The following is a 27,300-nucleotide window of genomic DNA, read 5'->3' as shown; positions in this document are numbered from 1 at the left end:
CTCAGGCTCATGAGATCGAGTTTTGCGTCGGCACATGCTCAGTTCAGAGTCTGCTTAAGACTCTCTTCCTCTGCCCCTCCCCTGCCACACTCACACAAGTGTGCACTCCCTCCCTCTCTCTCTCTCTCAAATAAATCTTAAAAAAAAAAAAAAGTCAAACTGGGGAACCTGACTGGCTTGGTTAGTAGAGCATGCCACTCTTGATCTTGGGGAAGTGAGTTCAAGTCCCACATTGGGTGTAGAGCTTACTTTAAAATAAATAAATAAGGGGCGCCTGGGTGGCTCAGTCGTTAAGCATCTGCCTTTGGCTCAGGTCATGATCCCAGGGTCCTGGGATCCAGCCCCGCATTGGGCTCCCTGCTCCTCAGGAAGCCTGCTTCTCCCTCTCCCACTCCCCCTGCTTGTGTTCCCTCTCTCGCTATGTCTCTCTCTATCAAATAAATAAATAAAATCTTTTAAATAAATAAATAAGTCAAACTCACAGAAACAGTATATTGCTGGTTGCCCAGGGGGTGCATTTGGGGGTGGGGGAAATGGGAAGATGTTGGTCAAAGGGTACAAACTTCCAGTTATAAGATGAGTAAGTTCTAGATATCTAATATATGGCATGGTGATTATAGTTAATACTGTATACTTGAAAGTTGCTAAAAGAGTTATCTTAGGGGGCGCCTGGGTGGCTCAGTCATTAAGCGTCTGCCTTCTGCTCAGGTCATGATCCCGGGATCCTGGGATTGAGCCCCGCATCGGGCTCCCTGCTCCACGGGAGGCCTGCTTCTCCCTCTCCTGCTCCCCCTGCTTGTGTTCCCTCTCTCGCTGTGTCTCTCTCTGTCAAATAAATAAAATCTTAAAAAAAAAAAAAGAGTTATCTTAGGGGTGCCTGGGTGGCTCAGTCGGTTAAGCATCTGCCTTTGGCTCAGGTCATGGTCTCCTCACAAGCTGAGGAATGCAGAGATAAATTAGCTCCACCCTGGAGATTTTTTTTTAATTCAAAAATTTCTATTGAAATATAACATGCATATGGAAAAGCACACAAGCATCTGTGTATAAAGTGATTAATGATCACAGAGACAGTGCACCTAGGTAATTACCTTTTAGGCCACTTTTTTTTTTTTAAAGATTTTATTTATTTATTTGACAGAGACACAGCGACAGAGGGAACACAAGCAGGGGGATTAGGAAAGAGAGAAACAGGCTTCCCGCGGAGCAGGGATCCCAATGCGGGGCTCGATTCCAGGACCCTGGGATCATGACCTGAGCCGAAGGCAGACGCTCAATGACAGCCACCCAGGAGCCCCCTTTTAGGCCACTTTTAACCTCTCCTATGGCAGCTTTATTTTTTTTATTTTTATTTATTTTTTAAAGATTTTATTTATTTGACAGAGAGAGACACAGTGAGAGAGGGAACACAAGCAGGGGGGGAGAGGGAGAAGCAGATTCCCCGCTGAGCAGGGAGCCCAATGCGGGGCTCGATCCCAGGACCCTGGGATCATGACCTGAGCTGAAGGCCGATGCTTAACTGACTGAGCCACTCAGATGCCCCATCCTGTGGTGGCTGTATTTTTTATTTTATTTTTTTAAAGATTTTATTTATTTATTTAACAGAGAGAGACTCAGTGAGATAGGGAACACAAGCAGGGGGAGGGGGAGAGGGAGAAGCAGGCTTCCTCCGGAGCATGGAGCCTGATGCTGGGTTCTATCATGACCTGAGCCGAAGGCAGATGCTCAACGACTGAGCCACCCAGGCGCCCCCTGTGGTAGCTTTAAATCTCCTCATTGTCAAGGCTGCTGAATATATTTAGAAATATTTATCTTTGGATTTTAAATTGTAGGCTTTAACCTCATTTATTTTTATACTTTTAATATTTTCTTGGTGTGTGTGTGTGTTCACTTTTCCTTAGACTTTTAGCCATTTTCCTGTCTCTGACTGGATCCAGTGGGGATTTTTAAAAGGAATTTTTGTTGTTCTTCAGGGAGCTGAGTCAATATTGGGCCTGTGAAGCCAGGCATAATGGGGGCTTTGCTGATGAGATTGGAGGAGACAAAAAGAGATGTAGCAGAGAATCTGGGGAATGCTGACCTGACTGCCCTTCTCTCCTGTAGACTCTCCTTTCATAAAATCTTCCTGTTTCAAAGTATTTTGGAAGATTAGGGTGACAAGGAAGTACTTTTCTTTAGTTGTTGGCACAGTGTCACCTCTGTGTAGGATCTACATGTGCCTGTTGAGCTGCCCCCATCTCCTCCTGTAGTCCTGCTGGCTGGCTTCCAGCCTGCGAATGGGTCTGCATTCCCACCTGTCTCTCTGGCTTCTTCTGGATCAACTCCCTGTTTCCTTTCAACAGCCTTCTTTGTGGGTCTCACCCCATCCAGGTGGCCACCTTTTTGCAGGAACTCCAGGACCCTTAAGCTAGCAGGGCCTTCTTCCTCTACCCCTGCTGCAGCTGTCCTCACTAAGTGCTTTGTCTACGGAGCCAGCCCCTCTGATAAAAGCACCTTAGTTTATATATTGTCTGTTTAATTAAACAGCCCCACCTGTGAATGGTAGTGTAACTCTTACTGATGGTAATTCCCACTGTTGAACCTGAACTCTCAGAGATGATCAAAGGGAGGTTTTTGAAGTTTGTTCAGGTTTTCTTTCTTTTTTTTTTTTTTAAAGATTTTATTTATTTATTTGACAGAGAGAGAGAGAGCGAGAGCAGGAACACAAGCAGGGGGAGCGGGAGAGGGAGAAGCAGGCTTCCTGACGAGCAGGGAGCCCGATGTGGGACTCGATCCCAGGACCGTGGGATCATGACCTGAGCCGAGGGCAGACGCTTAACGACTGAGCCACCCAGGCGCCCAGTTTGTTCAGGTTTTCTGATTAAGCCTCTATTTAAATCTGTGCAAGAAGTCTGGGCTTACCTGTATTCCTGTGATAACTCCTCAATTTTCTTTTTCCTTTCTTTTTTTTAATCAGAGAGAGAGAGAGAGTGAGCACAAGCAGGGTGAGCGGCAGGCAGAGGGAGAAGCAGGCTCCCTGCTGAGCAAGGAGCCTGATGTGGGGTTTGATCCCAGGACTCTGGGATCATGACCTGAGCCGAAGGCAGCCGCTTAACCGCTTGAGCCACCCAGGCGTCCCAACTCCTCGATTTTCTTTTGAACTGAAAAGCGAATCTTTAAAAATTTTTTAAAGCTTTCCATTTAAAAAAATTATGAAATATGTAAGACATGCAAAAATATGTAAAGAATAATACATACTGTGAACCTATTTCAGGTTCAAAAATAAAACATTACATGGGGCACCTGGGTGGCTCAGTTGGTTGAGTGTCCAACTCTTAGTTTCAGCTTAGGTCATGATCTTGGGGTTGTGGGATCGAGCCCTGTGTAGGGCTCTGCACTCTGGGGAGTCTGCTTGAGATTCTCTCCTTCTCCCTCTGCCCCTCCTCCCCCTCATGTTTGTGTACTCTCTCTCTCAAATAAATAAATAAAATAAAAAATAAAAATATTACACATATACTCACCTCTGAAATGTTCACCTCTTTATTCTCCTTCTCACCAGTTCACACTGTAGTGGATTTAGTGTTTATTGTCCCCCCACAGGGCCTTAACTTTTGCTACTTTTGTATATATCCCTAAATAACACGTAGTATTATTTTGCATGCTTTTAACTTTGTGTAAATGGCACGATACAATATGCGTTTTACACATGCCTTTTTCATCATTAACTCTTCTATCATGCCCAGTTAAGCACTCGCTACTCTGGCTCCCCTGTACTACTCTGTTTTATAATCAGTTGCAGCATTGATTTTATGCTCTTGAAATAAGATTCTCTGACCATTAAATCAGCAAAGCTCCCCATTTTGGGTTCAGAGGTTTTTTCCATCTATAATCTGACCCATGTTTGCTTATAGGGTTGACTAACTTTTTTTTTTTTTTAAAGATTTTATTTATTTATTTGAGAGAGAGCACATGAGAGGGGGGAGGGTCAGAGGGAGAAGCAGACTCCCTGCCGAGCAGGGAGCCCGATGTGGGACTCGATCCTGGGACTCCAGGATCATGACCTGAGCCGAAGGCAGTCGCTTAACCAACTGAGCCACCCAGGCGCCCGGGTTGACTAACTTTTTTTCATTCTGGAGCACACCCATGAACTTGTTGGGACACACCAGGGGAAGGCAAGAGCTTTCCGCCCCCATCTCACTCCCTCTAGACTATCCAGCTGCCCAGCCACACCCAGCCGTCCTCCTTCCTTCATCATGGCCATTCCCCACTTCCTCTGTGGGAGTCAAAAACTTGAAACAGGAGGGCTTGGAAGAAAACCTGGGATACTGTGACATTCAGGGGATCATTTTACTTTGTATGAAAATATTTCACTTTGCTGATGGAACTTTGGAGTCCTTAGGCCACTCATGATTACTCTTTTTTTTTTTTTAAGATTTTATTTGAGAGAGAGAGAGAGCATGAGCAGGGGGAGGGGCAGAGGGAGAGGGAGAAGCAGACTCCCCACTGAGCAGGGAGCCTCCATCTCAGGACTCTGGTCATGACCTAAGCCGAAGGCAGACACTTCACTGACTGAGCCACCCAGGCGATGATATCTGATATCTGTTCAGAATGATATCTGTTCAGAATGGCTGAGAACCTTGCTTTGCCACTCAGTCATTCATTTAGCCATTCAGTAGATATTTACTGTTTGCTCACTGTACCAGGTCCTGGCAAATAAACATCATCCCTGCCCTCATGGAACTCATAGCCTAGTGAGGGAGACAGATATTAGTCACATAAATAAGAAAGTTGTAACCGTGAACAGTGCTATGAAAGAATGTTATAGGGAGATTTTACCTACTGAGGGGGGGTGAGTGTGTCTTCCTGAGGAAGAAATGATTTAACTGAGATCTAAAGGTGATGTGGGAGCTAACTAGGGAAAGAGAACAGGTTGTTCCAGGTCAAATGCAAAGGCCTGGGAGCATGAGGGTTACGGCATGTTCATGGTGCTAGAACCCAGAGAGTGAGAGGTGAGGGGACAGGTGGGGGTGAGGTGAGCCTGGACAGGTGGGGGTGAGGTGAGCCAGCATAGCTAGGGCCAGACCAGGCGGGGCCACGTGGGCCATGGAAGGACTGCTGTCTTCATTCTAAAATCAATGGGAAGTAATGTGTTTTGTCATTTCTTTTTTCCAGTTTAAAAAGCAGAAACTCCTCCTAGAACTAGACCAATATGCCCCAGATGTGGCCGAACTCATCCGAACCCCGATGGAAATGCGTTCCATCCCTCTAAAAGTGGCCCTGTTGTAAGTATTCTTTGACAAAACGGGGCTCAGTGCCAACAAACGCAAGGAAAATCTGATGAGACTTTCTCATGTTGTTTGTTGTATTTTTGGAGATTTGCAGTCTTAGTCATCAAGTACTTGCTGCGGTTCTGTTGCACAACTGGGGTTCTGGCCAGCAAAAGAGACAGAGCCATTCTGTTTCTGTTGGGACAAAGCCTCACACAGGGACATGCACAATCAACCCTTTACAAATGCTTTTTCATTCTATGCTGATCTGGGCTCCAGCCTACTTGTAACCAGTGTTTCAAAAAAAAAAAAAAAAAAGTTCTTTAATTGTATATATGGATTGAATAAAATTCTGATCTTTATGTGGCCATTATTTTGAGCAGCTCCTATATTTCATGTACAATTAGTCCCCCATTTGTAGTTTAGAAAACTAGGCAAACAGACCCATCCCAGCTGGGACACCAGTATGGGAGAGTGGAACTTACTGAAGCTCTGTAAAAGATTTCTCGGGAAGTGCTCAGTGCTGCCAGTAAATTTAATTCTTTCAGGTTATTCCCATTTATATTCCGGAGATAGGCAAATGTGACAATTACTCAGTCAAACTAACAGTCACTGAATATTAATATACTAGCTTCAAAGGGATACACTGTAAATAAGACAGACAAGTTTCCTCATGGAAAAACCTGACCTTAGAACTTCAGAATTAGATGGGGCCTTGTGAGGGCAGTTTATTCAACCCACTGCTTTGTGTTGAATCTCCTGTTCAGTGTTCCAAATAGGTGGCTGTGCAGCTTCTTCTTGAACATCACCTGCTATTTAGAAATGGCTTTTTTTCCCTCTCCCACCAAACAACTTTCATATCTATGTATTTCGGAAATATTGGCAGGAACTACCTAATAGAACCGGAGGTTTAGCAACATTATGAGTCCCTTATGGACTCTTATATCTCCTGGGGATACTTTTATAATAGTGGCAGCCATTTCTTTAAGGGTTGTGTAACAGGCCTATCTGTAATTGTTGAAAAAAAACACCAACAATTTCTGGGCCTTTGGCTTTAGAACTGCTGATCTTACAGCCCTGGGAGGTATTGGACTTAAGGTCTTTATTGGTGAATAATAATTATAATCTGTCCCTGACATGCTGGTATGTTTCTTCCTATCTAATAATCAGAATTATGTAACTGGTCTCCCTTTTCACTCTGTCTGCCAGGAAACTCAGAGCCAGATTTGAAGCTGATTATTACAGTGCTGTAGAAGACCCTTTGGTCTTTTTTCCCCTGGCCCTTATTTTTTTTCTATTTACGTTTTTCCTGGTCTTAATTTTTTATTTCTGTTTTTATTTTGCTATTAGCTTTTATTATCTGTTCTCATTTGAGCGGCCTCATATCTTCTGTGGAAGCAGGATAGAAATAAATAAAATAATCATCCATTATGACTATAAAATTTCCCTAATCAGCATTTTAAATTCATTTCTCAGTCCATTCCTTTCCACCTCAGAAAAAGACTAGGTTTTTCAGCTTAATTCCTTCCCAGTGGAAGTTCAAGATGCCCTGTGAAGTTCTGTGGCAACCAGCTTGTGAAATTCAGCAGATACTTACTCTGTCCTGAGGGTCTGGCTTGGTAGATACAGCTTGACTACCCAGAGGGCTAACCGCAAGCTGCTCTGGCCTCTTGGAGGAAAGGGGGGGTAGCCTGCATCAGAGCTTGGGAGCCTGATTGAGGAAAAATTACTTTCCTGGTTTTCAGAGATAACTGTAGCCATTCCTAAAATATATGACTCTGTGGGAATTGGTAAAATCTTATCATTTATGATATCTGAAGTAATAAAAAGAACATAGGCTTTCGAGCCAGAAAGTCCGGATTTTGAATGTATTGATTAGCTTATGAAACCTTGGGCAAGTTCCTTAACCACTGAGTCTCAGTTTCTCCATCAGAGGACTAATGGTGTTGCTAGTTTACTGGATCTCTGTGATGATATACCATGTAGCACAGAACAGGCAGTGAATGTTCAGCATCTTAGACTCATTGGTCCCAACCCCATTTCATTCTCTTTTACTTAAGAGAACTCATTTCTAAGAAGTTGCCTTCCCTTGAGTATGGTGTTAGTAAATCTCTTGAATTGCCTGCCTGTGGTGGCCAGGACTCCCTGGTGCTTTGACCGGGATTACTAATGCCAACATTGTATGTTTTTCCCCAGCTATCTCTTAAATCCCTACACCGTCTTGTCTTGTGTTGCCAAGTCTACCTGTGCCATCAACAACACCCTCATTGCTTTCTTCATTTTGACCACGATAAAAGGTAAGGCCTCAGAGGAAAGCGCAAAGCTCAGTCCCTGATTTGTGCAGGGTTTTATAATACTTCTGCTGTGGATTTTTTTTTTAAAAGCAGTCCAACATTTAAGAATATATTTTTTTAATTACACAAGTAATACAAGATTATTCTAGGAAATTTAGATAAGCTGAGAAAAAAATTAATTAAAAGATGCTGAAATTCTACTACTCAGAGTTATTGTTAACACAGTTGGAAAAAAATTAACAATGGGACGCCTGCTTGGCTCAGTCAGAAGAGCATGCAACACTTGATCTTGGGGTCGTGTGTTCAAGCCCCGAACTGGGTATAGAGATTATTTTTAAAAATAAATAAAGTTTAAAAAACAAACAAAAACTGAGAAAAAGCTTATGAGAATAGGAGCCCTCAGCCTCTCTTCCCATCCCTAGTTCAACTTCGAAAGAACTACTTTCTGGCTTTTGCTGGTATTAACTTCCATATTTCTTTTTTAAGATTTTATTTATTTATTTATTAGAGAGAGATAGAGAAAGCACAAGCAGGGGGGAGGGGGAGAGGGAGAGGGAGAAGCAGACTTCCCACTGAGCAGAGACCCCGGTGCGGGACTCGATCCAGGACTCTGGGATCATGACCTGAGCCAAAGGCGGACGCTTAACCGACTGAGCCACCCAGGCTCTCCTACTTCCATATTTCTAAGTAAGATCTCATATTGCTATTTCCTGAATTATAAATTTTAGACATTATTTATTGCATTCCCCTGATGGGAGATAAAGATTCAGCTCTTTTGTATCATCACTTCCCCTTTACCTAATTTTCTTAGAGAAGTTGTATCACAGGTTTGATTAATCAGTAGTCAGTACCTATAGTTTATGACTCTGTACGTATTATTCATTGTTGGGCAAAGTAGTAACTACTTTTTCTTTCTTGTATAACCTTTTCTTTTTCCTGGGGTTAATAATTATCTTTTTTTTTTTTTTTTTTTTGCTTAGTCTTTTTGTAACAATCCCTTTCCCCCAGCTGTTCTGCTAGACCTATCAAGTGCAGTTTTTAAAAAATGTTTAATGCATCAAACAGTGTATCAGTTCTATGATTTTTCTGAAGACCTCTCTCACACATCCTCCATCCTGCCCCAGTTCTTCCCTGGTTGTTTTCTGGGCCTGGTGCAAAGCTGTCATACTGGGACTTCCCTTTATAATTCTCCTGTGTCATTTCCCTTTTTTCCTGGATTCCTTCTCTCCTTCATTGATTTTTTCCTCCGTTTTGCTAAAGTATTTCCTCTAGTAGTTTCCAAAAAAAAGGGTGTATGAGGGGCACCTGGCTGGCTCCGTCAGTAGAGCGTGCGACTCTTGATCTCGGGGTTGTAAGTTTGAACCCCATGTTGGGTGTAGAGATTACTTAAAAATAAAAATCTTAAAAAAAGGAGTAGGTGTATGAGATACATATTTTGAGTCATTCTTTGTCTGAAAAATGTCTTTATTCTAGTTTAGTACTAAATAGTTGGGACAAGGTATAGAATTCTAGACTGGAAAAACTTTTCCTTCAGAATTTTGAAGGCATTACTTCACTGTCTTCTAGCATCCTGGTTGCTATTAAGCAGTTTGATGCCATTAAATGTAATCTAATGTTTTCTGAAAGATTTAGTGTTTTGAAATTTTATGACGCCATGTCTTGACATGGGTCTTTTTCCATTTATTATGCTGGGCACTTGGTAGGCCCTTTCAGTTTAGACACCAGTGTCCTTTAGTTCTAGAAGGTGTTCTTGTACTAGTTTTCAAATTCTATTTTCTCTGTCCTCTTGTTTGGGACATATATTGGATATTGGCCTTTCTTGACTGATCTAATTTGCATTTTATTTTCAGTGGACTTTTCCATCTTTTTTGGTGACTTTTGCTGGGACACTACTATGTTTTTATCTTCCAACTCTTCTACTGAATTTTTAAATTTTTAAAATTTTATATATATATTTTTAAATCTGTTTTTATATTCTTATGTTTATTTTTAAATTAAACTCTATGCCCAATGTGGGGCTCGAACTCATGACCCCAAGATCAAGAGTTGCATGCACTACAGATGAGCCAGCCAGGCGCCCCAAATTCGTTAATTATATTTTGAAGTTCTTTCTTCATCTCCAGTTGTTTCTTTGAAGCATCCTATTATTATTTTATCACCACAATATCCTTCCCTTATCTCTTGAGTTTTTGTTGTTGTTTTTTTAGTTTCCATCAGTTCTACACATACTCCCTTTGTCTTTCTGGCCCCCCCCCCACCTTTTTCTTTTCCTGTTTGATTTGGGTTCTGTCTTTCACATGGGAGGGTTTTCTCTTATTTATAATCTTCGGCTGTCTGTCTTCTACTTAAAACTGGCACTAACGTGTTCATTTGAGACCCTGTGAATGGGCAGAAGCAGTCTTACCGAAAGGAGATCAGGCAGTGGGCTGGCCTTTTATCTTGAGGTATCCTTAAATGTCATTTATAGGTTTTCTTTTTCCCTGAAATGATTTAGGTTTTCTAAAGAAGAATCCGATGTCCTGCCTAAGGGTAATCAAGATGGAGTTTGGGTGGGATGGGGGCTCATGTGACCCACTGCTAGAGTTGAGAGAACAGGAACGGCTGATGTGGCTGATTGCAGTATAAAGAGTTTATGTAATCCCATTACACTTCCCCTCAACCCATTACTGTGCATAGTATCCTCTAGACCTGTGCCTCTTTACTGAGTGTTCTCTGGAGCTGTGGTCTCGGGGGGTGGAGTAGTAGGTGGAAAGATGGGGTAGGTAGGGGTTGTCACTTGGCTGCACATAGATGAGATGTGACCTGGGGCCCTGACTGGTCTGTACACAAACTTTCAGCTTGATTTCCATCTCTGTGCCCCACTTTCGATAGTACCTGATGTCTTCAAGGTACTGAATTTCTTGGAAACTCTAGGGGGTGAGTTGGCCTGATTTTTATTGCTGCTCCTCTCTGCAGGCCATTAAACTGTAATGTCTTCCATGTTGCTCAGTCATTTATCCCTCTTCCACCTGTTTTACGTTTCCGCTATTGTATTAAACTTTATTTTGCTATAATCTCCTCTCCTTTTTGTTTAAGACAAGTTTTATTCCTTTATTGTCATTTTAGTGAGGTTTTTGGAGGGAGAGAGGATATACATGTGATCAGTCTACCAGTTTTAACAGGAAGTCTGTTAGCATTTGGAGTATGTATTTCCAGATTTTTTCCCCTCTTTTTTCTTTCAGACTTTTAAATACTGTTATTTAACTATTGCCACAAAAATGTTACTTAACAAACTACTCCAAAACTCAGTGGCTTAAAGCAACAATAAGCCTTTACTTGGTTCATATATCTGAGAGTCAGCTAGGGATCAGCTGATCTAGGTTAGACTTGTCTAGGCAGTTTGTTGGTTTCATTGGGGGCTCATTCATGCATTAATGGCTGGCTGTAGTTGGCTAATCTAGGCTGGGCTCTTCTCCACATGTCTGTCATCCTCCTGGACCAGGGGACTAAATTAGGCATGGTCTTCTCATAGTGATAGCAGAGGTACAACTGTGGACAAGCCCGATCAGGCATGCACTTTTTAAGTTTCTGGTTGCATCACACATGCTAACATCCTGCGGATCAGAACAACACATGGCTGAGCTTGTGGTGGAGACTTCCATCCTGTCCACAATGGGAGGACATTGCAAAGTTATATAACAAAGAGCCTGGACATAGGGAGGGGTGGAGAATTGGGGTCAATAATATAATCTACACATATATTAATAAACACCTAGCCATGTTTAATGGCTACATACTATTCTATTGTATGGATGAAATGTGTAGAAATTCTTTTTTTTTTTTTTTAAAGATTTTATTTATTTATTTGACAGAGAGAGACACAGCGAGAGAGGGAACACAAGCAGGGGGAGTGGGAGAGGGAGAAGCAGGCCTCCCGCCGAGCAGGGAGCCCGACGCGGGGCTCGATCCCAGGACCCTGGGATCATGACCTGAGCCGAAGGCAGACGCTTAACGACTGAGCCACCCAGGTGCCCCTGAAATGTGTAGAAATTCTTTAACCAACTTCTACTATTAAATACTTAGCTAATTTTTTAGTTTTCAGCTATTTAAATAATACTACAGTTAATTTTCTATTGTATAGTAATTTCCACACCCATGTATAGTTATTTTCTTACGGTGAAGTCCTGGAAAGAGAATTATTGTATCACTGGGTGTGTACCTTCTTTAGGATTTCTGAAATTTGTTACTAAATTGCCTTCAAGAGTTTTACCAATTTGTATTCCTGTAAGAAGTGTATGAGAGTCTTTATTTTGCTACCTTGTTGCTGAATAGTTTGCATACTCAGGAAATAAAGAATCAAAAGTTATATAGAGTTTACATTCTCTTTCTAGGGTGGCATGGGAATGACTTAGGTCTTCATAAGACATTGTTTCTCTTGCAGTGGTTGTGGGTAGTCTTTCTGTAGGCTGTTTAATTTAACTTATTATCTGTGACTAGATATTGCATAACATGAATTTTCTTGTTCTGAAAATTGTGGTCATTTTGTTAGAAACGACTTTGAAATAGTGAAGACTCTTTGTTGTCTGTGCCTCAGTCCCTATTTCCAGAATGCCAGGCTCAGGTAGACCCACTCATTAAGGTACCTGGGTTTCATTAAAATAAGAACTCTATGCTGCAGCCTGGCAGAAGGGACTGAGCACCAGCCTTTGGAAATGCCACCTTGAAAATAGCCAAGTGCAGGGGCGCCTGGGTGGCTCAGTCGGTTAAGAGTCAACATTTGACTTTGGCTCAGGTCATGATATCTGGGTCCTGGGATCAAGCCCCATGTTGGGCTCTGTGCTCAGCTGGGAGTTGGCTTGAGGATTCTCTCTCCCCCTCTGCCCCTCCCACCACACATGTGCGCGTGTGCACACACACGCGCATTCTGTCTCTCAGATAAATAAATAAATCTTTTTTAAAAAAATAGCCAAGTGCAGGGAAGCCTGGCTGGCTCAGTCAGTGGAGCATGCAACTCTTGATCTTGGGGTCATGAGTTTGAGCCCCATGTTGGGTGTAGAGATCAATCAATCAATACATACATACATACATACATACATACATACATACATACATAAGCAAGTCAGCCAGCCAGCCAGCCAGCCAAGTGCAAAGACAAAAAGACAGAAGACATGGGCTCTGAAGTTACATGCAAGAGGAGTTTCACACAAAAATGTGAAATATGCCATTTAAAAAAATGTCTTTTGTATGCTTCTTTAAATCAATGGAAAGATTTTGTTTTGGGGGAAGAACATGTAAAAAACTGTATGTATCTCTTTTGTGGCCACATTGTTTTTGGTTCCACAGAACAAAAATCCTTTTATTATATTGATCCAGATTTCTGTTGGATGAATACATAGACATTTTTGTAATGTTATACACACAATTTTGTTTTACTTTTTTTTCTCAAAGATTTTATTTAGGGGTGCCTGGGTGGCTCAGTCAGGTTAAGTGTCTGCCTTCAGCTCAGGTCATGATCCTAGGGTCCTGGGATTGAGCCCTGCATTGAGCTTCCTGCTCTGTGGGGAGCCTGCTTCTCCCTCTCCCTCTGCTGCTCCCACTGCTTGTCCTCTCTCTCTTTCTCTCTCATCAAATAAATAAATAAATAATCCTTATTTATTTATTTTAAAGATTTTATTTGTTTATTTGACAGAGAGAGACACAGCGAGAGCGGGAACAAGCAGGGGCAGTGGGAGAAGGAGAAGCAGGCTTCCCACAGAGCAGGGAGCCCAATGTGGGGCTCGATCCCAGGACCCAGGTGCCCCAATAAATAATCTTTAAAAAAATAAATAAATAGGGATGGGGCACCTGCGTGGCTCAGTCGTTAAGCGTCTGCCTTTGGTTCAGGTCATGATCCCAGGGTTCTGGGATCGAGCCCCACATCGGGCTCCCTGCTCCATGGGAAGCCTGCTTCTCCCTCTCCCACTCCCCCTGCTTGTGTTCCTGCTCTCGCTATGTCTCTCTCTGTCAAATAAATAAATAAAATCTTTAAATAAATAAATAAATAAATAAATAAAGACTTTATTTATTTATTTGACAGAGAGAGAGAGCGAGCACACAAGTAGGGGGAGCAGCAGGCAGAGGGATAGGGAAAAGCAGGCTCCCCGCAGAGCGGGGAGCCTGATGCAGGACTCAATCCCAGGACCCTGGGATCATGACCTGAGCTGAAGGCAGACGCTTAACCAACTGAGCCACCCAGGTGCCCCCATTTTGTTTTACTTTAATCACTTATTTCATGTGAATTGTGTGACATTGGTCACATGTTTGTCAGTTTCTATAAATCTAAATTTAGGGGGTTTTTTTGTTTGTTTTAACTTTTAGGAGCAGTTCATGTAAGTAGTTGAAGTACTTGGTAAGAATAAAATTCAAACGTATAAAATGAGAAGTAAATGTCTTTCATCACCCTGCCCCACCTCTGTTTCCATTCCTTGGTATATTTGTTGTGGGGTCCCAGACCTTCCCTTTTGTTGGACATTTAAGTTCTTTTCCATTGTTGGCAGCTGTAAACAGAGACCATCACAAATAGCAATCTATTAAAATCTGTCAAAATATTTGAAGAATTCTATTTTAGTTGGGTCTCTGAATCACTCTAACTCTTTGAGTATATTAATAATCTCTACTGACAGAATATACAATAAAGTTGGTTCACTTATAAAACCTGTGAGTCATTTTTCTGCATTTCACATTTGTACCACATAATTCAATTTTAATAAAATTTATAAAGGAATAATTCACTCTTCATTTACAGAAGAAAATAGTTGGGGGGCACCTGGGTCGCTCAATCAGTTAAGCATCTGCCTTCAGCTCAGGTCATGATCCCAACGTCCGGGGATCAAGTCCCACATCAGGCTCCCTGCTCAGTGGGGAGTCTGCTTCTCCCTCTCCCCGCCACCCCCTACCCTGCTCTGCTCTCTCTCTTTCTCAAATAAATGAAATCTTTTTTTTTTTTTAAGATTTTATTTATTTATTTGAGAGAGCAAGAATGAGAGAGAGGGAGCACATGAGAGGGGGAAGGGTCAGAGGGAGAAGCAGACTTCCCGCTGAGCAGGGAGCCCAATGTGGGACTAGATCCCGGGACTCCAGAATCATGACCTGAGCTGAAGGCAGTCGCTTAACTAACTGAGCCACCCAGGCGCCCCTCAAATAAATAAAATCTTTAAAAAAAATTTTTTAAAGGGGCGCCTGGGTGGCTCAGTTGTTAAGCGTCTGCCTTCGGCTCAGGTCATGATCCCAGGGTCCTGGGATCGAGCCCCACATTGGACTCTCTGCTCTGCGGGAAGCCTGCTTCTCCCTCTCCCACTCTCCCTGCTTGTGTGCCCTCTCTCGCTGTGTCTTTCTCTGTCAAATAAATAAATAAAATCTTTAAAAAAAAAATTTTTTTTTTAAAGTTGGGAGAAAACAGTTGGGAGAATTCACACAGAAAGAATATAAGTGACTAAAAAATATGGAAAAATATTCAAGTCCATAGATAATCAATAAAAGCAAATTGAAATAACACAGGAGTGGCTCATTTTTTTTCCCTTTCAAATTGGCAAAGATTTTAGAAGATAATTCTCTGTGCTGACAAAGGTGCTGTCAAATAGGCATTCTCCTACATGGGGAGTTGACTTAGAAATTAGTATAGGCCTCTTGGGAAACAGTTTAGCAATAGTCTTAAAATGTTTGTACTTTTGATTTATTAATTCTACTTTTGAGATCCTATCCAAAACCAGTGCAGAATATAGACAAAGCTTTATGATACAAAGCCATTAACTGCAGGATTATTTATAATGACTAGAAAAAATGGAAAATACCTCAAAACAGTGAGGTCCCTCTGGCCCCCCCCCAATTGCATATGCCTGCATGCAAGTGGAAGCACTCTCTCTCTGAAAAAAAAAACAGATCTCAAAATAGAGAGAGGAATTGCTACATAAAGAATGGTTTGCCCATGTGTTTAAAAATAATTGTAGGGGTGCCTGGGTGACTTAGTCGGTTAAGCAGCCGGCTCTTGATTTTGTTTCAGTCACAATCTCGTGGTCCTGGGATCGAGCCCTGGGTCAGGCTCTGTGCTCAGCAGGGAGTCTGCTTGAGGATTCTCTCTCTCCCTCTTCCTCTGCCCCTCCCTCCACTCACACTTTCAAATAAATAAATACATAAATCTTTAAAAAATAATTGCAAATTATGAGGATACTTATTTTTTTTTTTAAAGATTTTATTTATTTATTTGCGAGAGAGAGAATGAGAGACAGAGAGCACGAGAGGGAGGAGGGTCAGAGGGAGAAGCAGACTCCCCGCTGAGCAGGGAGCCCTATGCGGGACTCGATCCCGGGACTCCAGGATCATGACCTGAGCCGAAGGCAGTCGCTTAACCGACTGAGCCACCCAGGCGCCCGAGGATACTTATTTTTTAAGGCAGAATACAAGATTGTATATTTTAATAAAATATAATCTCAACTATGTTAAAACAACAAAAATAGAAAATAGATTCCAAAAGCATACTTATTTCTGTAGAGTAAGCTCATGTTTCTGTTTCCTTTTCATATCTGTTTTTTCCCAAAGTTTGTTTGGTGGGCACATAATTAAAAACAAATTTACTTGATTGATAAGAAGTTAGGGACAGTGGAAGTAAACTTGGCAACTCCCCAGATTTCCATGGGGCTGGTGTCCCACAGAACAGAGTGTCCTCATTGGCTCTGTCCCCTTCTCCTGCTTGCTCTCCTTTGGCCTCCTTTGTGGCAGTCTAGGGTTGCCTGGGACACATCAAGAGCTACAGGCCAGGACAAGGCCCAGGCCATTGTATTGTGATGTCCTTTTTGTGGAGTTGGCCAGCAAACAGGTCTAAGGTCAGGGTTGATGTTATTTTAGTGGAACAGTTTGGGTTTCACTTCAAAGGTTAGGGCTTTCGGTCAAGGGGTCGTCTGCTTTTCAGTGGCTAGTTAAAATATTCCATCTCTGAAATAATCATTAGGCTTTAAAAAGGGAAACAAACAGGGGCGCCTGGGTGGCTCAGTCATTAAGCGTCTGCCTTCGGCTCAGGTCATGATCCCAGGGTCCTGGGATTGAGCCCCGCATCAGGCTCCCTGCTCCTCCCTCTCCCACTCCCCCTGCTTGTGTTCCCTCTCTCGCTGTGTCTCTGTCAAATAAATAAAATCTTAAAAATTAATAAAAAGGGAAACAAACATGTTAATGGGAGTCCTGCTTGTTCACTATTGGTGTTTGTCAGTAATGAGGTGTTCCAAACTAGGAATTCTTGAGATTTGCCACCTAAGGACCCTTCCAACTCTCCTTGTTTCACCAAAAGAGGTGTGTGTGCGCGACAGGACTTGCTTCTCAAGGAGAAAGAAGGACTCTCAGAGGCAGTCCAGGGTAATTAAGAGCTCAGGCTACTCTGATGTCGGACAGACCTGGTAGCTAATCCCAGCTCCCGTATTTCCTGGCTGTATCACCTTGACCAAATCAGTTAACTGTTCTGGTCCTCAGTTTCCTTATCTATAACATGGGATTGAAACAGTCCCTACTGTGCAGAGCAAATATAAAGATGGTTCATGTAAAACACAGCATGGTGTGGGGGATGTACTAAGATCCCAGTAAATAGTGATGCTGGTTGTTACTCTTAATAATGCCCTCTTTTTTAAAAGATCCCTCGGGATTGATAGGGGCTCCCTGAGCCTTCTGGGGAGGACTTGGAGGTAAAAATGAGAGGGTCTCTTCCTGGAGCTCAGCCCTGGAAGAGCAATGGCAGAGCAATGATCCTTAGGCCTAAGCCATCGCTTCCATATGGGGCTCCTCTAGGGTAAAGCCCTGCTCATGATAAAGCAGCCTGCGTTTTTTTCAGATCACAGCAGCTTCAAAACTTGCTAGTTTCTAGTTACCAGCTCTGTAGCCCTGGGCAAATCACAAAGCCTCGGGAGCTTCCGTTTGATCACAGAGATAATGTCTGCCTCATAGATTAGTGGAAGAATAAACAAGAAATAAAAAGTGCTTAGCATACTTCCTTAGCACAACCCATTCAACAAATAGTTGCTCTGCTTATCGTGATTTTTATGGATTGAGATCAAGAAGGTAGCATAGTGGGCGCCTGGGTGGCTCAGTTGGTTAAGCGACTGCCTTTGGCTCAGGTCATGATCCTGGAGTCCCGGGATCGAGTCCCGCATCGGGCTCCCTGCTCGGCAGGGAGTCTGCTTCTCCCTCTGACCTTCCTCCCTCTCATGCTCTCTGTCTCTCATTCTCTCTCTCTCAAATAAATAAATAAAATCTTAAAAAAAAAAAAAAGAAGGTAGCATAGTGATGTAGTTAAAGAGTGTGGGGTTTGGAATGAGACTGGGTTCAAATCCTATTATTATTATTCACTAGTTTTGTGACCCTGGGCAAACAACCTTTTTGTGCTTCAGTTTTCTTTTCTGTAAAATGGGAATAATAATAGTACCCACCTTATGGAGTTATTGGAAGGACTTAATACATGTAAAGTGCTTACAGCTATGGCCAGAACAGAGTATGTGCTCAATTAATTATTATCATCACTGATATGGATGGTCTACTCCGAGGGTGCCTGCCCTGTTAAAAGAGCACTTGGCATGGAATGTAGTACGGTGGGCCAGACCCCAGCATCAGCTCCTCTTTCCCAGCAATCTTGCTTTTTGCTCAGGCCCTAGTGCAGCTTCCTCTTCTGAGAGTCCTAGAGGATCTCAGCCCTTTTCGTCACGTTCCGGTCTGTCCCACTGTCTGTCCTGGTACAGGTCACTGTCTGTGACCCCTCTCTGCTCATTCCACTTGTAGTCCGTATCTTGAACCAGCCCCCAGAGCCCCACCTCGTCTGCATTCCTGCTCTATCCTGTAGCTCTGCCACTACCCGGGCCCAGATGGCTTCAAGGTACAGTACCTGGGAGGCACTGTTACCCCAGGTCTTGCCAAGGCTTGATTTGGCCCCCGCCCTGATACAAAGAGAGAGTTGGAAAACATACTCAAAGCTAGATGGGTAGATAATGAAATTCCCAGATACTATAGCCAGGGCATACACATGTGACTGATTTACTTTAATAGTCCCATCATAAGGCCAGAGACTAGGGCTTGGACAGAAAACCTAGTATCCAAGTATCTGGGCCATACTAGCAGATAAATAGTAGGCTATCTTGTTTTGGTAAAACAGTCCTCTTGGCATAGTTCCTCCCGGTTAGATGAGTACGATGCCCTAGCTCTTGTCCAGATGGGGCTGCAGTTTCAGGCATTATTTGAGATGTCATGTCTGGGCCTGTCGGTCAATGCTTTGGGATGATTGTGCAGTCTATCACCTGACCCCTACCTACCTGCGTGCTGAGACTTTGTAGATTATAACTTTTTATTTGAAGTATTTATAAGATATATACAGAAAGTGCACAAATTATTAGTGTACAGTTCCATGAATTTTCACAAAATGATGAGTAATCAGCACTCAGATTAAGAAACAGAATGTTACCAACATCCACAAGAGCCCCTTTTGTGCCCTTTCCCAGTCATTCCTCCCAACGCTTGCCTTGTTTTTGCCTGTCAAGCTAATTATAGCCCCCTCCACCCTTCTGTCCCTCGCCCTCCTGCCTGTGTACTCGCTGTTCCCTTGGACTGCCAGGCCTCGCCTAATCATTGTTCAGAACTTAGGTGTCAGCTTCCCCTAATGGGCTAAGTTTCGTACTTTCCTCCCTCCGTATTTTGCCACTGGTTACTGGGAGCTCCCTGAGGACAGCGACTGTCCCAGTTACCAGTCTTCCTGGCACCCAGCACAGGCTTGGCGTAGAGCAGGCACTCCAGAAATGTTTGTACATTGCATAGTTTATCTAAAATATTTGAAGTCACCTTTTACTTTTCTCTCTCTCTTTTTTTTTTTTTCTTTAAGTAGGCTCCACGCCCAGGATGGGGCTTGAACTCATGACCCTGGCTTGCTCTACTGACTGAGCCAAGCAGGTGCCCCTCCTTTTACTTTTCTTTAGCTTTCCTGACCTTGCCCCAAGCACATATCATCATCCCTCTGCCTTCTTAATCCATTCATCTTTCCCCTTCAGGCTTTTTTCAAAAGGTATCAGCCCTCTCTGAGTCTCTTATGTGTCTCCATACTCCCCCTCACTTTTGCTCAGACTGTGCATGTGCATCCACACCTGGCCCAGCATCCCACACACCAGGCTCCTGACTGTTGGAGTACCACATTTCTGCCTCTGGACCACAGGCCTCTGCCATCCACTAATTTACCCCACAGAGAGCCTTCTCTGTGCCCAGACCCCTGCCACAAGTCCTCAACTTCTATTCAGCAGGCTCCATTGATTCAAAAGTCAGATTTCTTCTGTGCTTTGCCCATGTTTCATTATCTGTGTTTTAACATTTGCTAAGTTTTCCTTCCTTAAGAACCTTGTTTCAACTAGACTGATTGTGGTGCTCATTTAGCAATATACACAAATATCAAATCATTATGCTATACACCTGAAACTAATACAATGCTATATGTCAATTATATCTCAATAAAAAAGAAACACTGGTTTTCTTTAATGTGCTTGGATTTGTCAAAGGGATTCATATATATCACTGAATGACATTCATTCATTCATTCATTCATCAGGTGTGCCAGGCACTGTGCTGGGTGCTGGAGGTTCAGAGTGAAGAGAGATTTATTGCCCTTGAGAAATTCACAGACAAATGGGGAGAGAGAGCAACATTAGCAAATTATTATGAGAGAGTATCAGTATTGAATGTGAGGGTATTAAATGAGGCTATTGAATGAATTAAGTGAATGGGCACTGGAATCATCTGAGTGATTCCATTATTTAAAATGATACATTGGGCGCCTGGGTGGCTCAGTTGGTTAAGCGACTGCCTTCGGCTCAGGTCATGATCCTGGAGTCCCTGGATCGAGTCCCGCATCGGGCTCCCTGCTTGGCAGGGAGTCTGCTTCTCCCTCTGACCCTCCTCCCTCTCATGCTCTCTGTCTCTCATTCTCTCTCTCTCTCAAATAAATAAATAAAATTAAAAAAAAAATTTTTTGAAAAAAAAAATAAATAAAATGATACATTATTACTTAACCTTCTGTTTCTGTACCTTGGTTTCTTTACCTGTAAAATGGGTAGAATAAAAATGGGTAGAAAAATAGAACCTTCACAAGGTGCTTGTGATGTTTACTGAGGGCTTTTTTTTTTTTTTTTTTTTGAGTCCAGCGTTGTTCTGGATACAGAGGATAGGAGCCTGGCACCTAATAAGTGACCGTTATTAGCTATAATCACTACTGTTATCCTTTCTGCTTAGGCTTCATAGAGGAAGTGACATTTCAATTAGCCACTAGAGGATGGGTCTTTACCAGAAGTGGGGCAGGGAAGGACAGCTTGGGCAGAAGGAATAGGCTGAGAACAGACACAGGAATGAAAGGGCATGGTGTTTTCAGAAACTAGGGAATGGTCCAGAGTAGCTGGAGGATGGGATGTGTGTAGAAGAGCAGTGAGAGGTGAAGCTGGAGAATTAAGACCCAGATAGCGAAGTTTGTTGCTGAAGTTTGGACTTAATCCACTAGATGAAATAGAAGCATCAGAAGTGTTTAAAGAGGGGCTTGTCACGGTGTAATCTGTGTTTTAGAAGAATTCTTCTGGTACTTCTCTGGAGGACTAGTTGGGAGGAGACTGGGATGACCATTGAGGAGGAGAAGCAACAGATGAGAGCAGGAACTGCAGGGGTGGATGTTCCAGAGGTCGACCAGCAGGCCGTGATGGCTGCTGGAGGGAGCGTGGGGCAGGGGAGGTGAAAGATCACTGCAGTATCCAGGGAGATATTGACACCACTTACTGGTAGAGAACAGCAGAAGGAACAGGTTTTTCCTTCCGAATGATTTCATCTAAGGAAGGAAAACTGCTTTTTCCTGATCTTCGGAGGAGGTGTTCTGAAACTCACAAGTCCGTTCTATTATGCTATGAGCCATTTCTTCTCTTTTGGGCCTTATAAATAGTCAGCTGCTCCAGACAAGTAATTACTGATCTCAGGCAATTAAGGCAGGAGGTGGCTATGTTTATTTGGTTCCCTGGTGTCTCCTAGGAGAGAGAGGGGTGAAAGTCATGTGTTTGTTTTCGCCACATTTGTAAAAATGGATGGAGTTGGAACATTAGCCTCCCTCCTCTGCTAAAAGGGCCTCTTCTTTCTCTCACCCCAGTCTCTGCAGAAAGTCATGCTAAATTTAAAAGTTCTTTCCAGTTTTTTCCCCTCCCTTAGCTGGTTTCCTACAAAATGTTGTTCAGATTTTTGGCCAAGTCAGGGAACCCTGAACCCACCCTAGCTGTTAGACTCCAGAACAGTACCTTCCCACCACTGCCATCTCCCTGGCTCAGAATTGACCTGGTCCTGGTTCTAGGCATCTGCGGCTCAGCGGGGATGTGGGGGCTTCTGCTGGTGGGCCAGCTTGGCTGGGCATGATCCTGCCCCTGCTCAGTCATGTTTAGAAGTACCCTGGATATAGGACATCATGCCTGGCACTGATAAGCATGGTGAAACAGCCCACCCCAGAGAATTCTGTCTCTGGTCTTGTACTTCCAGCTTTTGCTCCTTTTTCTGCCTGCCTTCCATTTTCTTCAACCAGGAATTGTTCCTAGCTGCTGAGTTCCCTTGGTTTGAGGGGTGGAGCCCTCAAAGTTCTTTTCTCTCCACTCACTCTCCTATAAAGTAGTCACATTCGTAACCCTCCTCTTCCAAGGTGGCTCTGAGGTGTTTCAAGTATAGAGACTACTTTGGTCGGCAAAAAAAAATCCTAGGGATCGTCTCCTTCTGTTTGTTTTTGGAGCTGAGTTGGAAGAGAGGTAAAACCTCTCAGACTGAGTGGAATGACTAGTCCCTCCTTTAATGAAATACCATTGAGAGGCTATATGTTATTTCCAGTAAACAGTTGACCCCACACTAATGAGAGTGACCATGAGTCCTATCATTTTATGAAACATTATCATTACAAGATACCAGCCTTGGACCATTAATTACAGTCTCCTGATTTCTGGGCCCACTTTGAAACCTCTGTTGCAAATTTGGGTTCTCTAGCCTTGGTTTTAGGGTACTCTGTGGTCCAAAACCAACTGAAAGAGAACAGCTATTTAGTTTTTTAGAAAAGAAATCAGTTGGGGCGCCTGGGTGGCTCAGTCGTTAAGCGTCTGCCTTTGGCTCAGGTCATGATCCCAGGGTCCTGGGATCGAGCCCCACATTGGGCTCCCTGCTCCGCGGGAAGCCTGCTTCTCCCTCTCCCACTCCCCCTGCTTGTGTTCCCTCTCTCGCTGTGTCTCTCTCTGTCAAATAAATAAAATCTTTAAAAAAAAAAGAAAAGAAAAGAAATCAGTTTTGGGGCACCTGGATGGCTCGGTCGGTTGAGCATCCAACTCTTAGTTTCTGCTCAGGTCGTGGTCTCAGGGTCATGAGATCGAGCCTGGTGTTGCGCAGGCTCCAAGCTTAGTGCTCAGTGGGGAGTCTGCTTGAGATTCTCTCTCTCCCTCTGCCCCTTTCCCCCCTAACCTCCCCCCTGCTCATGCGGGCATGCACACGCGCTCTCTCTCTCTCTCTCTAAAATAAATAAAAACCTTTTTAAAAAAGATTTTATTTATTTATTTGACAGAGAGAGAGCATAAGCAGGGGGAGCTGCAGTGGGAGAGGGAGAAGCAGGCTCCCCACTGAGCAGGGAGACCCATGTGGGGCTCAATTCCAGGACCCTGGGATCATGACCTGAGCCGAAGGCAGAAACTTAACCCACTGAGCCACCAGCTGCCCCAATAAATAAACCTTTAAAAAAAAGGAAATCAGTTTTTTCTTATGACAAAAACAAAGCATGTTCATTATAGAAAGTTTAGAAAATACAGAGAAGCAAAAATTAAAAAAAAAAAAAAATCTGTAACTCAACCACTAAGAGAAAATCATGTGAACTTGGGCCTAGTCTTTTAGTCTTTTTTAAAAAATTTACTTATGCATGTTTTTTTTTTAATTTATTTTTTATTTTTTTAAAGATTTTATTTATTTGAGACAGAGCGAATGAGAGAGAGAGAGAGCACATGAGAGGGGGGAGGGTCAGAGGGAGAAGCAGGCTCCCCGCCGAGCAGGGAGCCTGATGCGGGACTCGATCCAGGGACTCCAGGATCATGACCTGAGACGAAAGCAGTCGCCCAACCAACTGAGCCACCCAGGCGCCCCTGCATGTTTTTTTTAAAGAGATCATAGTATATATCTTTTTTATAAATTTCAATTAATAAGATGTTATACATATCTTTCCATGTCATTGCAAATTTGTTATATCATAGTGGCCCATTTTATGTAGGGAATGGGGACATTATTAATAAAAATTAATATACCTTAATAATAAGCACATGACTTGAAGATAGTGCATAAGGAAAGGGTATTGTAAAATAGGGATGGGTTTCCCAGCTCTGAATCGCTTAAGCGATAATTATGGGCTTCGTTGATAAGTTAAACAGGACATAGATGTTAATAGACTTGATCCCTTTATTCATCTTTAGGCCACAGTTTTGTGAAATCTTTCTTGGTCTGAAAATTTAAAGGAAACATAGTTGAGGTGTCTCAGGTTGCTAAAGTAAATAGTTTTGACTTCCTAGGTTTCCTTTCACAGGAAATCAAGCCAAGAAGCTCTCACTGTATGTGAGTTTGCATAGCATTTTGTACACAAGGAGACATGTGATAAGAACTTATTTGACCAGTTATGGGAAGTTTCTTGTTTGGGGGGCTTGCCAAGTCTAACCCTGATTGCTAAGGCTGGATTATTGCATATATTTATTTCTTTTTACAGGTAGTGCCTTCCTCAGTGCTATTTTTCTTGCCTTAGCAACATACCAGTCTCTGTACCCACTCACCTTGTTCGTTCCAGGACTCCTCTACCTCCTCCAGGTAAGCACTTGCTGGTCAGAAGCCAGCGCTCAAGTGACATTTAATACCTGGCCTGGTCATTGCCTGGGGGAAGGAAGGGCACGGCTCAGTTAAAGCAATGGGACTGGGTCCCTATCTCACATTTACTTGCTTCTACTTGAAAACACGAACAAAGACACTTGACTAACTTTAAACAAAATGAGCCTAGTGACCATTAAATTCCAATTATGCATATCATTGCCAATGTATGAGCGTATTTCATTTTACATGTTTATAGTTGGGATCTGCCAACCATCTTGCATTCTCCTCCTCTCATCCAATATTCATAGGCCCCTCTCTCAGCTTATTTTTTTAAAAAACTTCTGTATAGGGGCACCTCGGTGGCTCAGTTGGTTGAGCGACTGCCTTCAGCTCAGGTCATGATCCTGGAGTCCCAGGATCGAGTCCCACATCGGGCTCCCCACTCAGTGGGGAGTCTGCTTCTCCCTCTGACCTTCTCCCCTCTCATGTTCTCTCTCACTCTCTCTCTCTCATATAAATAAATAAAATCTTAAAAAAAAAAAAAAACTTCTGTATAACAACACTCACCTTGTAAGGTTCTTGTAGGGATTAAATGTAGTGGGTGTCCCTAGTGCAATGCTGAGATCATGGCAGGTGATCAGTATTAATTGAAGAATACAGATTGCTGAAATTTATGGAGAACTTACTATGTCTGGCACTGTACTGAGCACTCTGCAGGCATCATTTCATTTTAAGCTCATAAGAACTTTATGGGGTAGGCCATATTATTAGCCATGTATTCGTCTAATATTAGCCGTATTAGACACATGAATTGCAACTGGAATGTTGGGTGGTGTAGTCACTTGCCTAAGGTGACATGGCTGGCAAGTGACAGTGCTGAGATATGAATTCGGCCAGCCTGATGCAAGAGCCTGCCCTCTGTCTCTCTTTTCCACGCCATTGAGAATACACACATCTCCTCAAAAGCAAGAAACCACTTGGAGGTCCTGCATGGTCCAAATCCATTCTTAAACAAGAAACATTTCTTGAAAGTATACAGGGGACAGTGCCACAATTCAAACCAAGAAATGTCTGATTTCAGAGCCTTTGTTCTTAATTATAAGCACTGTTGCTAAAACTGAGTATATACCTCCATTTATTGAAATAGGCTATATGCTTGTCATTTTAAGTGACTTCATAATATGTCTTTGTGTTGATGTACACAGTGATACATGATTTAGCTTGGTCTTTGTCCTGTGTGGGGAATTTGAGATGTGCCCTGGTTGTCACTGGTATAAATAGTGTAGTAATTTGGTTTTCTCTAAGTTATTTCCTTAAGGCGTATTCCTCCAGCTGACTCACTGGACCCAAAGGTGTGAGAAGTTTCATAGTCCTAATTACGTAAGACTGGAGTGTTCACCAGAAAGCCTGAGCCAATTTGTAGTGCCACCATCAGCGTCTAGAGTGCAGTGAATTGGGGCGCCTGGCTGGCTCAGTCGGTAGAGCGTGAGATTCTTGATCTCGGGGTTGTAAGTTCAAGCCCCAGGTTGGGTGTAGAGATTACTTAAAAATAAAATCTTTTTTTTTTAAAGATTTATTTATTTATTTATTTATTTGAGAGAGAGAGATAGAGAGAGTGAGCCTGAGAGGGGGGAGGGTCAGAGGGAGAAGCAGAAGCAGACTCCCTGCTGAGCAGGGAGCCCGATGTGGGACTCCATCCTATGAATACAGGATCACGACCTGAGCCGAAAGCAGTCGCTTAACCAACTGAGCCACCCAGACATCCCAAAAATAAAATCTTAAAAAAAAAAAAATGAAATGAAGTGCAGTGAACCATCTCCTCTCAGGTTTCCAGCACTGGCTTTTCAAATTTGACATATGATTGCTAGTCCAATAGATGTATCATTGCACTGTGAAGTTTTGCTTTGATTCTCTTTCTAGATTCTTGTTGAATCCAAGAATTTTTCCACATAACAATATGCTGTTTGCATTTCCTTTATTCATATTTACAGTTCATTCTTTAGAAAGTCTGAACCCTAAGAGGAATGCATACAACCAGAATTTTTGTGCAACTATTTATCAAATAAATACCATTAAAAATATATTCATTTGTACACATGAACTGACTAAAATTTTTAAAATGGTTTTTTAAGCCAATTTCTAAATACTGCCTTTTGTAAAATCACTTTCATTTAAAACTCAAATTTCCCCCTGACATCAAGGGACAGTACAACTGAGTCACAGAATCAAGCAGCTCAGCCAGTCACCTTATTCAGTCCCTTCTCTGTGCCTCAGAATGGGGATAATATAATATTAGTTACTGCAAAGGCTTAACACGTCAAGTATTAAAACAGAGTATAAGAGTTCATAGAAAGGACATGGTCATCAGTCTGAGGGTATGTGGGGTGATGAGGGGGGAAAGAAAATAATTCATTTTCTAGAGTCAAAGGAACTATAAAAATTAGTTTGTACTTCTTTCTTTGACACTACAAACCTACCTCCATTCTTCCAGTGGAGTCTCTAAAGGGTACAGAAGGCAGGTTGCAGACAAGCTAATGTCTGATCAGTGCCAGAGGCAAAGCTGTTTTTCTCTTCCCAGGAAGAGACCCAGGAAGGCTTCAGGGTCAAAGGCAGGGGATGCTGCATCTGGATTCCTGGTGGGTCACTTACAAGAATGGTAGTTTAAGGGGCGCCTGGGTGGCTCAGTTGTTAAGTATCTGCCTTCGGCTCAGGTCATGTTCCCAGGGTCCTGGGATCGAGCCCCACATGGGGCTCCCTGCTTGGCGGGGAGCCTGCTTCTCCCTCTCCCTCTCCCCCTGCTTCTGTTCCCTCTCTTGGTGTCTCTCTCTCGAAAAAAAAAAAAAAAAAAAAAAAAAAAGAATGGTAGTTTAAGTTCATCGGGTCCCCTCCCCCCAACTTTACTC

General features: G+C 42.9%; 1 protein-coding gene across 4 annotated transcripts in view; it reads left to right on the top strand.

Annotated features, from left to right (window-relative positions):
• PIGU (phosphatidylinositol glycan anchor biosynthesis class U) overlaps positions 1–27,300 on the top strand; it is an 89,439-nt gene that overhangs the window by 26,200 nt on the left and 35,939 nt on the right. For all 4 annotated transcript variants that reach the window (XM_044919109.1, XM_044919110.1, XM_021689025.1 and 1 more), the window contains 3 exons: positions 5,149–5,258; positions 7,440–7,540; positions 24,300–24,397. In XM_044919109.1, coding sequence (XP_044775044.1) covers positions 5,149–5,258; positions 7,440–7,540; positions 24,300–24,397 — 309 coding nt within the window. The remainder of the gene's footprint in view (positions 1–5,148; positions 5,259–7,439; positions 7,541–24,299; positions 24,398–27,300) is intronic.

The sequence above is a fragment of the Neomonachus schauinslandi genome, chromosome 10 (assembly GCF_002201575.2).
Source record: "Neomonachus schauinslandi chromosome 10, ASM220157v2, whole genome shotgun sequence".
Classification (NCBI taxonomy): Eukaryota; Metazoa; Chordata; class Mammalia; order Carnivora; family Phocidae; genus Neomonachus; species Neomonachus schauinslandi.
This window is presented reverse-complemented; position numbering and strand designations above follow the sequence as displayed.